This window comes from Oncorhynchus nerka, linkage group LG3, assembly GCF_034236695.1.
Source record: "Oncorhynchus nerka isolate Pitt River linkage group LG3, Oner_Uvic_2.0, whole genome shotgun sequence".
NCBI classification, from domain to species: domain Eukaryota; kingdom Metazoa; phylum Chordata; class Actinopteri; order Salmoniformes; family Salmonidae; genus Oncorhynchus; species Oncorhynchus nerka.
In genome coordinates this window covers 41,579,040-41,591,549 of record NC_088398.1, presented here as the reverse complement: position 1 = coordinate 41,591,549, position 12,510 = coordinate 41,579,040, and the positions used below count along the sequence as shown (strand labels likewise).

The 12,510-nt window shown below is 40.7% G+C and overlaps 1 protein-coding gene across 6 annotated transcripts in view; it reads right to left on the bottom strand.

Moving 5' to 3' along the window:
* LOC115108057 (glutaminase kidney isoform, mitochondrial-like) overlaps window positions 1-12,510 on the bottom strand; it is a 64,330-nt gene extending 51,820 nt beyond the window's left edge. For 2 of the 6 annotated variants that reach the window (XM_029632016.2, XM_029632023.2), the window contains exon 1: window positions 12,044-12,510. In XM_029632016.2, the coding sequence (XP_029487876.1) occupies window positions 12,044-12,363 (320 nt within the window). In that variant the 5' untranslated portion in view covers window positions 12,364-12,510. The remainder of the gene's footprint in view (window positions 1-12,043) is intronic. The other 4 variants (XM_029631979.2, XM_029631988.2, XM_029632033.2 and 1 more) reach the window with 3 other exon arrangements.

The window sequence follows — 12,510 nt, the reverse complement described above, 5'->3', positions numbered from 1 at the left end:
CCTGGGTCCTGTTTGGTTCCTGCCTGGTTCTTCCTACAGTACCATGGGCCACAGGCCATCGCATCCACCATCCACACACCTACATCTCACTCGGACTCATCAAGCTCACGTGTTACAACAAGTATTGGAGATTGCCCATTGTGTTTGTGATGCTTTATGAAATTAGATATGTATAAGGAAACAATGACAAAATATCTGGCTTTAATATCCTAAAAGCTTTTTAGCTGTTATATGTCTGACTCAGAAGTTGACAATGTTACGTAAAACTCATACTCTCGGTAATTGTACCAGAGATCAATCTCTTACCCAACAGATGGGTGATGGTTTAGCGACAGATGTTAGGTCAATAATGTCAGCGTCTAGATTAGGCTACAGTGGATGGATGGCCTGCTAATCGACCGGGCCTGAGAAACTATTCCAGTGTGTTTGCCCATCTGAGGACGAGGTTGCCTGGGCGCAGGCTTGAGTGTTATTCTTTTAGAGTGAATGAGAGAGAGAGACCCTGTATTCAGAATTAGAACTGCTGACGCAGGCATTCTGCTATAAGGCTACACACAGAGGTCTGAGAACTTCTTCCACACAGCAAACACCTGCAGTAGAAATGCAGTGGATTAAAATACACTCCACCTCTAAAACGGGAGATGTGGACAAGCTTTCTGACATGGTCATAGACAGATGAGGGAAGTGCAAGTAAACTTTACTGTAGGGCCGGGATGATACTAGTATCACGATACTCGTTGGTATCGTGTCAAGGAAACAAAACGAATCAGATTTAACTTCTTTTGTAAAACAGCCCTAATGTTGCAAACAAACATTGTTGTCATCGAGTCAACTATTTATTTTCCAAGCCATAGCGCACAATATTTTACATACAGCAGGTTTTTAAAAAGGACCAAAGTTTTCAGTCTGCTTTGTGTTTTAATTTTTCCCATGGAAAAAAAGATTGCGATACTGGTATCATCCTGGCCCTATATTACTGCATATCATACTTTCCATACTTCTGTGGCCAATAATACTTTTCCTTTGAGCTGGCTGGCCCAGGCAAAGGCCAATTGGGGCAAACAATTTCAACAAACCCTAAATAGCCACCATGTGTCCTAATACACACGTTGTTATTATGGAACACGTCATTCCTCTAATGGAAGACTTTGAGCATTATTACATTTGCGCAAATCCACTATGAGCAATACAGAACAAAATGTGCACCAATGGCCACTCTGCCAACACTCCTTCCTAGCATCATTTCCCTCCATTATGGCTTCCCCATTAATGCCACAATCCTCTATTCTTACTCCTGTTCTCTGGGGCTTTCACCACTTCCTTCCCTCTTTCACTGACGCGGATCCCCGGGCCCCTGCAGAGATCGGGTTCCAAAAGCTAGGACTCAGAAGTGGCTGGGTAAGACAGAGCTCACCACCTCCACACTCCACTGTAAATAACTCTGCTCACCTGACCCAGCCTGCCACACCTCACGTAATGCTATAATGACTGGTTTCATTTCCAGTCTAAGCCTCTGACTTCGCCACTATTGTGTTGTGAGTTTATAATGACAAATTGCTCTCTGAGATGTTTCCCAATAGCGGAGAACAGTAGCAGAGAATAGTAGCGGAGAATAGTTTCTGTGTTGGGAAAGAAATAATTGTGCATTCTGTGTAGTAGGCACGTGTTCGGATTCTTGCATGTTTTAATGAATGTACAAAATGGGTCTGTGCAAATGTTGTCTGTGTTTTTATGGGTTGTATGTGATTTTACACTATGCCAACTTAACTGGTTTATTACTTCCAGTAGAGGGCATGCAGGGTGACTCAGGGCTAACGGCTTTATCCCCTCATCTTTAGTACTGTAATAGCTTCCGGTCCTGTAGCATAAATCTAGCTTCCTACCTAGCCTAATCTCTTACTATAAATGGAATACGGGTCACAACATGGCGGAAGAAACCAAGGGAAGCAAACGTAAACACAAACACACACACATATTAAGCACTGCATGAGCTGTAGGCTAGATGGCAACCAGGCTAGCTGGCCTCTAACTGCATAGCTATCCACTGAGTCTGTTGGTGGAAAAAAAGAGGGGAAGAGAGAGAGAGAAAAAAAAAAGAGGGAGCCTCTGGGGATACCAACAAAGGCCAGTCTAATCTTCACACTCAGTTGTCTCTCACACAATGAGCAGTGTGTGTGTAGGCCCGCTGTCATACACACTCCTCTCATTAGGCGAAAGAGCAGCAGTCCACCAGTCAAACCACCCCCCTGACCCGGCTAGTCTACAGCATCCTGGGAGAACTGATACTGCGCTAATGCCCTTCACTACACAGAACCGTACAGCTCAGTCAAGCAATCTCCACCAGAGTACATTTTTGGAAGAAAGAATGTTCACTGCTGAAGAGGATTACTCGACTTGATTCAATAGTCTGAAGAATATCCTGTAGGCCCAGTCATTCCGAGTAGTTTTTGTGGATCTCTTTGAGAGAGCACATAGAGGAACCTGGAGGAGGTTTGTTCTATTTAAAACTTACTTAGGTATGTTCCACCAATGTTCAGGTTGACTTATTTGAGCCCCCGGGAAGTTAGTGACCTAAACTACTCACCCAGCTAGCGTGCATATGCCGGCATAAGTGTATCCTCTACAGATATGACTCAGGGCTAACTGTGTGGGTACGGCACAAGCTTGTATAGCACAAGAGTGTATACGGCAAATTATGAACGCTTACACAAATGTGTATTCCACATAAGTGTACATAGTGCAGATAGCCCCAGTAAGACTGCCATTCTGCTCCAAGGCTCTTATCCTGTATCAATGCTCTGTAGTGGACAAGTACTTAGCCAGGCTGATAAGGAGAAATTACACTGACCTTTCTGGTGCTACAAACAGTACTGGGAGAAATACAAATGTTGGATGTTTGTCTGCTCATAGGAAATAGCCATTACACTGATAGGAGAATGAAACCATTAGATAAGCATAGCAAATTGTAACCAACAAGTGTTGCTTTTATTTAATCCATTTTAAAATAAGGCTGTAATGTAACAAAATGTCTAAAAAGGGAAGGGGTCTGAATACTTCCCGAATGTACAGTGCCTTGCAAAAGTATTCACCCTCCTTGGCATTTTTCCTATTTTGTTGCATTACAACCTGTAATTTAAATGGATTTTTATTTGGATTCATGTAATGGACATACAAAATAGTCCAAATTGGTGAAGTGAAAAAAATTACTTGTTTCAAAAAAATGTCAAAACGGAAAAGTGATGCGTGCATATGTATTCACCCCCTTTGCTATGAAGCCCCTAAATAAGATCTTGAAACCAATCACCTTCAGAAGTCAAATAATTAGTTAAATAAAGTCCACCTGTGTGCAATCTAAGTGTCAAATGATCTCATATATATACACAGAGACACATATACACCGGTTCTGAAAAGCCCCAGTGTCACTAAACATGGGGCACCACAAAAACCAAGGAGCTCTCCAAACAGGTCAGGGACAAAGTTGTTGAGAAGTTGGGTTCGGTTATAAAAAATATCCGAAACTTTGAACATCCCACGGAGCACCATTAAATCCATTATTTTAAAAATGGAAAGAATATGGCACCACAACAAACCTGCCAAGAGAGGGCCGCCCACCAAAACTCACGGACCTGGCAAAGAGGGCATTAAATCAGAGAGGCAACAAAGAGACCAAATAAAACCCTGAAGGTGCTGCAAAGTTCCACAGAGGAGATTGGAGTCTCTGTCCATAGGACCACTTTAACCTCTCTGGGATATGTGGGACGCTAGCGTCCCACCTAGCCAAAAGCCAGGGGAAATGCAGAGCGCCAAATTCAAATTAATGAATATAAAAATTTCATTAAATCACACATGCAAGATAACAAGTTAAAGATACACTTGTTGTGAATCCAGACAACATGTCAGATTTCAAAAAGGCTTTTCGGCGGAAGCAAACGATGCTATTATCTGAGGATAGCACCTCCGTAAACAAAGAGAGAAACCATGTTTCAACCCTGCAGGCGTGACACAAAACGCAGAAATAAAAATATAATTCTTGCCTTCCCTTTGACGAGCTTCTTTTGTTGGCACTCCAATATGTCCCATAAACATCACAAATGGTCCGATTCTATTAATTCCGTCAATATATATCCAAAATGTCAATTTATTTGGCGCGTTTGATCCAGAAAAACACTGGTTACAACTTGCGGAACGTGACTACAAAATATCTCAAAAGTTACCTGTAAACTTTGCCAAAACATTTCAAACTACTTTTGTAATACAACTTTAGGTATTTAACGTAAATAATCCCAAAAATTGAAGATGGGATGATCTGTGTTCAATACCGGAAGAAAACATTTACATTTACATTTACATTTAAGTCATTTAGCAGACGCTCTTATCCAGAGCGACTTACAAATTGGTGCATTCACCTTATGACAAACTGTAGCTAGCTTTCTGGTCACGCGCCTCTAACAGTGCACTTCAAGTGACCCTCGTTCAAGATGGCCGTACTTCTTCATTACACAAAGGAATAACCTCAACCAATTTCTAAAGACTGTTGACATCCAGTGGAAGCGATAGGAACTGTAAGAAGGTCCCTTAGAAATCTGGATTCCCATTGAAAAGAGAGTAACCTCAAAAAATAGAGTAACCTCGAAAAAAAAAAGTCTGAATGGTTTGTCATCGGGGTTTCGCCTGCTAAATAAGTTCTGTTATACTCACAGACATGATTCAAACAGTTTCAGAAACTTCAGAGTGTTGAATTTGGGCATGCATTTCATCCGGACGTGAAAATACTGCCCCGTCACAAGAGGTTTTAAGCTGTACACTCCACAGAGCTGGGCTTTACAGAAAAGTGTCCAGAAGAAAAGCTATTGCTTTAAGAAAAAAATAAGCAAACACATTTGGTGTTCGCCAAAAGGCATGTGGAAGACTCCCCAAACATATGGAAGAAGGTACTCTGGTCAGATGAGACTAACATTTAGCTTTTTCCCCACAGTGAAGCATGGTGGTGGCAGAACCATGCTGTGATGTTTTTCCATCGGCAGGGACTGGGAAACTGGTCAGAATTGAAGGAATGGTGGATGGTGCTAAATACATGGAAATTCTTGAGGGAAACCGGTTTCAGTCTTCAGGAGATTTGAAACTGGGACGGAGTTTCACCTTCCAACAGGACATTGACCCTAAGCATACTGATAAAGCAACACTCGAGTGGTTCAAGGGGAAACATTTAAATGTCTTGGAATGGCCCAGTCAAATCCGAGACCTCAACCCAATTGAGAATCTGTGGTATGACTTACAGTGCCTGTGCAAAGTATTCGGAACCCATCCAACTTGAAGGAGCTGGAGCAGATTTCAGGCTTCAAACATAAAGATAAAAACTGTATTTTTTTGTGAAGAATCAACAACAAGTTGGACTATAATCATGCTGCAAGTGGAACTACAATTGTATTGAAACTTTTTTGACAAATCAAAACTGAAAAATTTTCCATTTTATTCTTGCCCCTTTACTTTTCAGTGAAAAACTTTTGCATCTTTCAGTGAGGATCTCTGAATGATCCAATGTTGACAAATGACTAAAATGATAAATACAATCCACCTGTGTTGTAATCAAAATCCGAAAAATGCACCTGCACTGTGATAAGCCACTGGTCCTTTAAAAATAGTTTAAGCCTCTAAACTTTCTAGCTTGCATACAAGGAGAAGACTAATCAGAGATGCAGCCAAGAGGCCCAGATCACTCTGGATGAACTGACAGAGATCTACAGCTGAGGTGGGAGACTCTGTCCATAGGACAACAATCAGTCGTATATTGCACAAATATGGCCTTTATGGAAGAGTGGCAAGAAGAAAGCCATTTTTAAAGATATCCATAAAAAGTGTTGTTTAAAGTTTGCCAAAGCCACATGGGAGACACACCAAACATGTGGAAGAAGGTGCTTTGGTCAGATGAAACCAAAATTGAACTTTTTGGCAACAATGCAAAACGTTTTGTTTGGGTAAAATGCACCATTGAGCTCATCACCTTCATTAGAAAATGACCATCCCCACTGTCAAACATGGTGGTGGCAGCATCATGGTTTGGGCTGCTTTTCTTCAGCAGGGACAGGGAAGATGTTAAAATTGATGGGAAGATGGATGGAGCCAAAACAGACCATTCTGAAGACAACCTGATGGAGTCTGCAAAAGACCTGAGACTGGGCTGGAGATTTGTCTTCCAACAAGACAATGATCCAAAACATAAAGGCAAAAGTCTACAATGGAATGGTTCAAAAATAAACATATCCAGGTGTTAGAATGGCCAAGTCAAAGTCCAGACCTGAATCCAATCTGAATCTGTGGAAAGAACTGAAAACTGCTGTTCACAAATCAACCCCATCCAACTCACTGAGCTAGATTATTTTGCAAGGAGGAATGGGAAAAATAGTTAGTCTCTCGATGTGCAAAACTGATAGAGACATATTTGTAACAGTTGCAGCTGTTTTATCACAGCAAAAGTCTCTACAAAGTATTAACTAGGGGGCATGAATAATATTATATTTTTCAGTTTTTGATTTGTTAAAAAAGTTTGAAAAAATAAATGTTCTTCTCCACTTCATGATTGTGTCCCACCTTAGGATACAAGATATGATTCTTCACAAAAATACAGTTTTATATCATTTGTGTTATTTGTTGTGGCAATAAGTTGTCCAAAGTTCAAGGGGGCCCATACCAGCTCACTGTCTGTCAACTGCACTTAGATTGCTGTACACCAGCTGGAACCCATCCAACTTGAAGGAGCTGGAGCAGATTTGCCTTGAACAATGGGCAAAAATCCCAGTGGCTAGATGTGCCAAGCTTATAGACATACCCCAAGAGACTTGCAGCTATAATTGCTGCAAAGGGTGGCTCTACAAAGTATTGACTTTGGGGGAACTTTGCGATAGTCATGCACAACAACAAGTTTTCCATTTTTTGTATTTTTCTTTCTTTTCAAATCAAAAACTGAAAAATATTTTGCATCTTTAAAGTGGTAGGCCCTGTTGTGTAAATCAAATTATACAAACTCCCCAAAAATATATTTTAATTGCAGGTTGTAATGCAACAAAATAGTTGAAAAATGACTAATGATGAATAAATACAATCCACCTGTACTTTAAAAATAGTTTAACCTGCCAAATGTCTACCTGCACTGTGAGCTAAATCTCATGAGATCTGTTAAATCTTTACCCAGATGCTGCATCATGAAGAACAAGCTAATCACCCCATCCGCCTGCAACATGCACCACACAAACTCTTCTCATCTGCCTTTTCTTTCGCATCTCAGTAACTCATTTTTGTTACATAAATGCAATGTGCCGAGTCTAGGGAGTTTGTGAATCTGCATTTACATGCTTTGCCTGTGACGCAGTGGATTTGAGTCAAATCCATGAACTACATTTATAGGAAGTTGCTGCGGCTACGATAAAAATGAAGAAAGCGTTGGCATTGGGGTAAAATGCCACCATTGAGGCCTGCGGTTTTCTGCCTTCATTAGAAAATGAGGTACTGTCCTTGTAAGCCACATGTGACGCACATGTTGAAGCTGCGAGAGAGATGTCTGTCTGTGGAGCAAGCAATCCCCATTTAAAAGAACAATCAGTCACTGACTCATTGCACAAATCTGGCCTTCAAGAGGGGCAAGTTAAATTTCTTAAAGATATCCATTGAAGGTTGTTTAAAGTTTACAACTGACTGGGTATCCCAAACTTTGGAAGAAGGTGCTCTGTCAACAGTGACAGAAAAAACTTTTTGGCAACAATGCAAAACGTATCATGTTTGGCGTAAACCAGCTACTCAACCCCATCAGAACTCACATTACAGATTATTTTGAGGGTAGAGCTCTAAAAATAGTTAGTCTGAGGTCTGAACCGATGTTATATTTGTAACAAGTGGATGCAAATACAGTATTTTTGGGCCTGCTTTTCTTCATGGCCCTAGTTCAGGAGTCTCAACCTTTTCTGCAAAAGACCTGAGATATATATATTTTCTTCAAGACAATGATCAAAAGCATAAAAAAATCTACAATGGAATGGTTCTAAAATAAACTCTTCCCCTGGTGTTAGAATACAAGATATGCATTTTCAAATATACCTGAATACATTTGAGTTATTTGTTTCCCAGAACTGAAAACTTGTCCTGATACTCTCCATACCAGCTCACTGTCTGTCAACTGTTTTAACTTGGAATGGGAAAAAATTTCCTGTTGCAAAACTGATAGAGACATACATTTACCACATTTACCTTCTCCTGTAACATACAGTAAAAGTGCCGCTGCAAAGTATTAACCCCTTGAACTGAATAATTTTGCCACATTTTCAGTTTTAAAAAAAAGATATAAATTTATTTTTTGTGAAGAATCAACAACAAGATTGGACCCAATTGAAGTTGATTCTTCACAAAAATTGGATATTTCAATTTCAAACTTTTTTAACAAATCAAAAACTGAAAAATTGGGCGTGCAAAATTAGGCACTGTATATATATGTAACACACGTAAGCCCTTTACTATTGCCCTTCTTTTGTTTTATTTTTCCTGCCATTTTATTATTTACTCTCAATATAAACAAAAACTGATGATCTGCATCATGTCAATGCTTAAATCACAGACCAACTTTGAGGTCTAAAACAAACTACCACCGTTTTTTTTGGTGCAAGTCCCCTTTCATTGTGCATTTATAACCTCTACAGGATCGGTGTCCCCTTGTGGGACGGTTGAGCTAACGTAGGCTAGCTAATGTGATTAGCATGAGGTTGTAAGTAAGAAGAACATTTCCCAGGACATAGACATATCTGATATGGGCAGAAGGATTAACAATAATTTAAGATAACTGCACTGTCCAATGTACAGTAGCTATTACAGTGAAAGAATACCATGCTATTGTTTGAAAAAAAAAGGTTCCGATCCTTTACGCAAGAGAGGAATGTGTTGGTCTAGCGATGTTTCTGCATTAAGGCCTGTTGCTTTGCAGCACTTGTCATGGCAGAGTTTGCAAAACATTTGGCCACCCAATTGAAACAAATAATCTATATATTCCTGTCAGGTAAGCCTACTTTACAGTTAACATTTAATTGAGAAGATTTTGGGGTAAAGAGTTTGTCTACAAGACGGTTATCATTACCGTCGCTAACTGGCTACATCCGGAGTAATAAACAAATGTGTGCACCAAACAGACAGACGGGCAATACTTCAAGAAATTAATTGGCAGATATTGTGTCAAGTTTGGCTTTTTAAGCCAATAGTTGCTAACCCGGAGTGGAATAATGTCCATGTGGCTTTGATTGAATATTTATTTTATTTAACTAGACAAGTCAGTTAAGAACAAATTCTTATTTACATTAATGGCCTAGTGGGTTAACTGCCTTGTTCAGGGGCAGAACGACAGATTTTTACCTTGTCAGCTCTGGGATTTGATCTAGCAACCTTTCGGTTACTGGCCCAACACTCTAACCACTAGGCTACCTGCCTAGTAGCCAGGAGCTTTATGTTTGACAGTTTGCGAAGGAACAGATGACAAAAAAAAAGCATTTACTTTCAAAATTGCTTGGCGAGCTACTTATAGATGGGTTCTTGGGGCATGTTCAACCCCAGAGAGAAAACTTAAAATTTGCCATATAACACAGTTTAATTCAATACCAATGAGATTCCAATAGAGTAACTACAAAGTAACTAGACTAGCCTATATGACTAATACCAAACAGTTACTTTACATTACCTTTCAAGCACTGTAATGTGCTACTTGACTGTCTGCAACAAACAGTCACTAACTTCTTGACTGCACCCTCTTTACTGTACAAGTCGTATAACGGTATTTGCTTTAGTTTCTCCTGTTCTTTCCAGATTTCAATAACATCCTTGCCTCATGAGGTCACCTGAGTAGGATCCAAGGGTACATGTGAAGCTTGCTCTATGTACTGCAACTGTGAACAGTTGAAGCATGCTCATATGAGTTCACTATAAAACATCCACATAGCACTGACGTCATACCTTTCTCACATCATATCCCTCATGACCCCCCCCCCCCATGCTAATAGTAATACCATGAAAACATACATCCCAATTTTAACACATCTCCCTCTCCCCCTCTCTCTCCCATAGTCTAACTAGACGAGGACTGTGTGCATTGATTTCCTGGGGATGAGCCTGGTAACATGACCTAGGCCACGGGTAGGGTTCCCGGCCTGAGGTGAAACGGACCCCTCAATGGGAACATCCCCTCACTGTGTTACAGCAGCAGCAACAGTAGGCGAGCGTGTGTGTGTCTGTATTTAGGCCAGGCAATCCCCATATTTACAATACTGCTATGCAAGTGTGTGTCACCTGACACTGGCACTCAATAGATCAGGCGTTTATACTGTTCTTATGCCCCCAGCAGCCCATCCCAGCCCACCATGCTTATCAAACACACACCTTGTGTCTGCCCTCTCAACACACAAGAAGAAATGAGGCCACTGATTAAACGTGTCACACACACTGGTTTACAGGCATTAAGAAATAAAACAAATTCTTAAGATTAGGCATTAACTTATTTATAACCGCTATACAAAAGGTCAGTCAAGAATACCTTGTGCCCTCTCCTCCCAATCGAAACTTCATATGGAGTGTCTACTTCGAGATAAGTACATTGCAATTCCTCTTTGGCTATAGATAAACTATGGTGCCAAGTAGTCTTTCATATGAGCACCTGTTGTTTCACAACTTGTTGATGGTGAGTCATTTAAAAAGGGTCAGTATTAGGTGAAAAGCTAGTGGAGAGAACAGTAGATTGACGCCAGTGTGGCGGTAGCCTACAACGCATTCTTTAGTAGTGAGTCATGCTGGAAAAGGCGTTGCATAGGGATCTCCAAAGATGACCCAAGTCTGTCGGCTAATTCCCGAAAGCTACTTTCCGCTATGACTCCCATTCTACATGTCGAAGTATGTGTATTTCCACTCTTTTGAAAGCTTCTTAATTCAAAATGTACTTTTATCGGGAGTAGGCCTTGCCTATCATGTCACTTGTTTGCAACCAGGTGTCACGGAAAAACACAATTTTGCTGTTTCGGCAGTAAGATAAACAACTTTTTCTTTCTGTGGACTGGGTTTATGGAAAGGGAATGACAATTGACATTCCTAAGGTGCCATGTTCACAAAGTCAAAGCCAGTCTTGGACTGGAGCCATTTGATAACATCTATGTAGCTATGTTGTAGTCTTGGGTCTCTCTTTATGGAATGTTGTCTCGCGTGTTGTGATGTGTGTTTTTTGTCCTATATTTTTATTTCATGTTTTTGTATTTTTAATCCCAGCCCCCTTCCCCGCAGAAGGCCTTTTTTTTTGCCGTTTGGTAGGCCGCCATTGTAAATAAGAATTTGTTATTTAACTGACTTGCCTAATTAAATAAAGGTTTAAAAAAAAATACAAAAACAAATGTACACTTCCACGAGGGAAACAAACGTGGGCGCGCTTACAGAGAGGCCTTATCAAGGTAAGCACGCTACACTGTGAGAACTGAAAAAGTGGATACACGTTTGAGAACGGTTGTTATTTGACGTAGAATTAACGAGCCCCTAAGTTATTTTACCACCAAAAGTGTATTACATGTTTATAAGGACAGTATGGCGGCAGGTAGCCTAGCTGTTAGAACATTGGACCAGTAACCAAAAGGTCGCTGGTTCGAATACTTGAGACGACAAGGTAAAAAATAAATCTGTCGATATGCACTTCACCCTAATTTGCTCCAAGGACACCGCACTACTATGGCGGACACTTTAAAATAACATTTTTACAAGCATTTAGTTACACCGGCAATAACATCGGCAAAATATTTGTAAACGACCAATAATGTAACGTTATTTGATTAGAGTGGCTTAGCCCAGGAACGTGACTGGCTAGCTAATGGAATAATTAGCCTACGCTTTGTAATCAAATGGAATAAAAACCCACCAATAGGCGCGCCTTGTTCTAAAAATAATAGCAGGCTACAGGCAAATATCCATAGGCTAGTTTAGACTATGACAAATTCTACAATTTGTTGATAATGTGGAGCCCACCCAAATGCCTTCAACTTACTTCTCCGCCGCTGCTTCTTTGGCAGTCTCATCTTTCTTCTCCTGGTCGGTCACCGGTATAGCACTTTCAGTCACAGGTATAGCAGCACCTTCGGTCTTCGTGCAGTAGGTCCGGGTCCCAGGTGTGGCGCAAAGCAAAGGGCGGTGGACACCGGCATGGAGAAGCTTCAATTTGAAGCTGACTTGGACATCAAGAGAGGCGTTGCTGGAGCAGTAGTGGATTGGTAACGACGTTTTATTTCTTGTAATACATGTCAAAGGGCGCTTTAGGTTGGATTGAAACAACTCCTTCAGCACTGCCGAAAACCTAAACTGTAACATTTCAATCCTTTCGAGCAAGTTGAGGAGAATGTCTGCCTGAAAAAAATCCTAAAACCCGAAATTGAAAGATAGGCAAAGTCACTGTACCACGTTAACATTCAGCGTGGGCAATGACTAGCACTGTAATGTACTGACGTTGTAAAAATG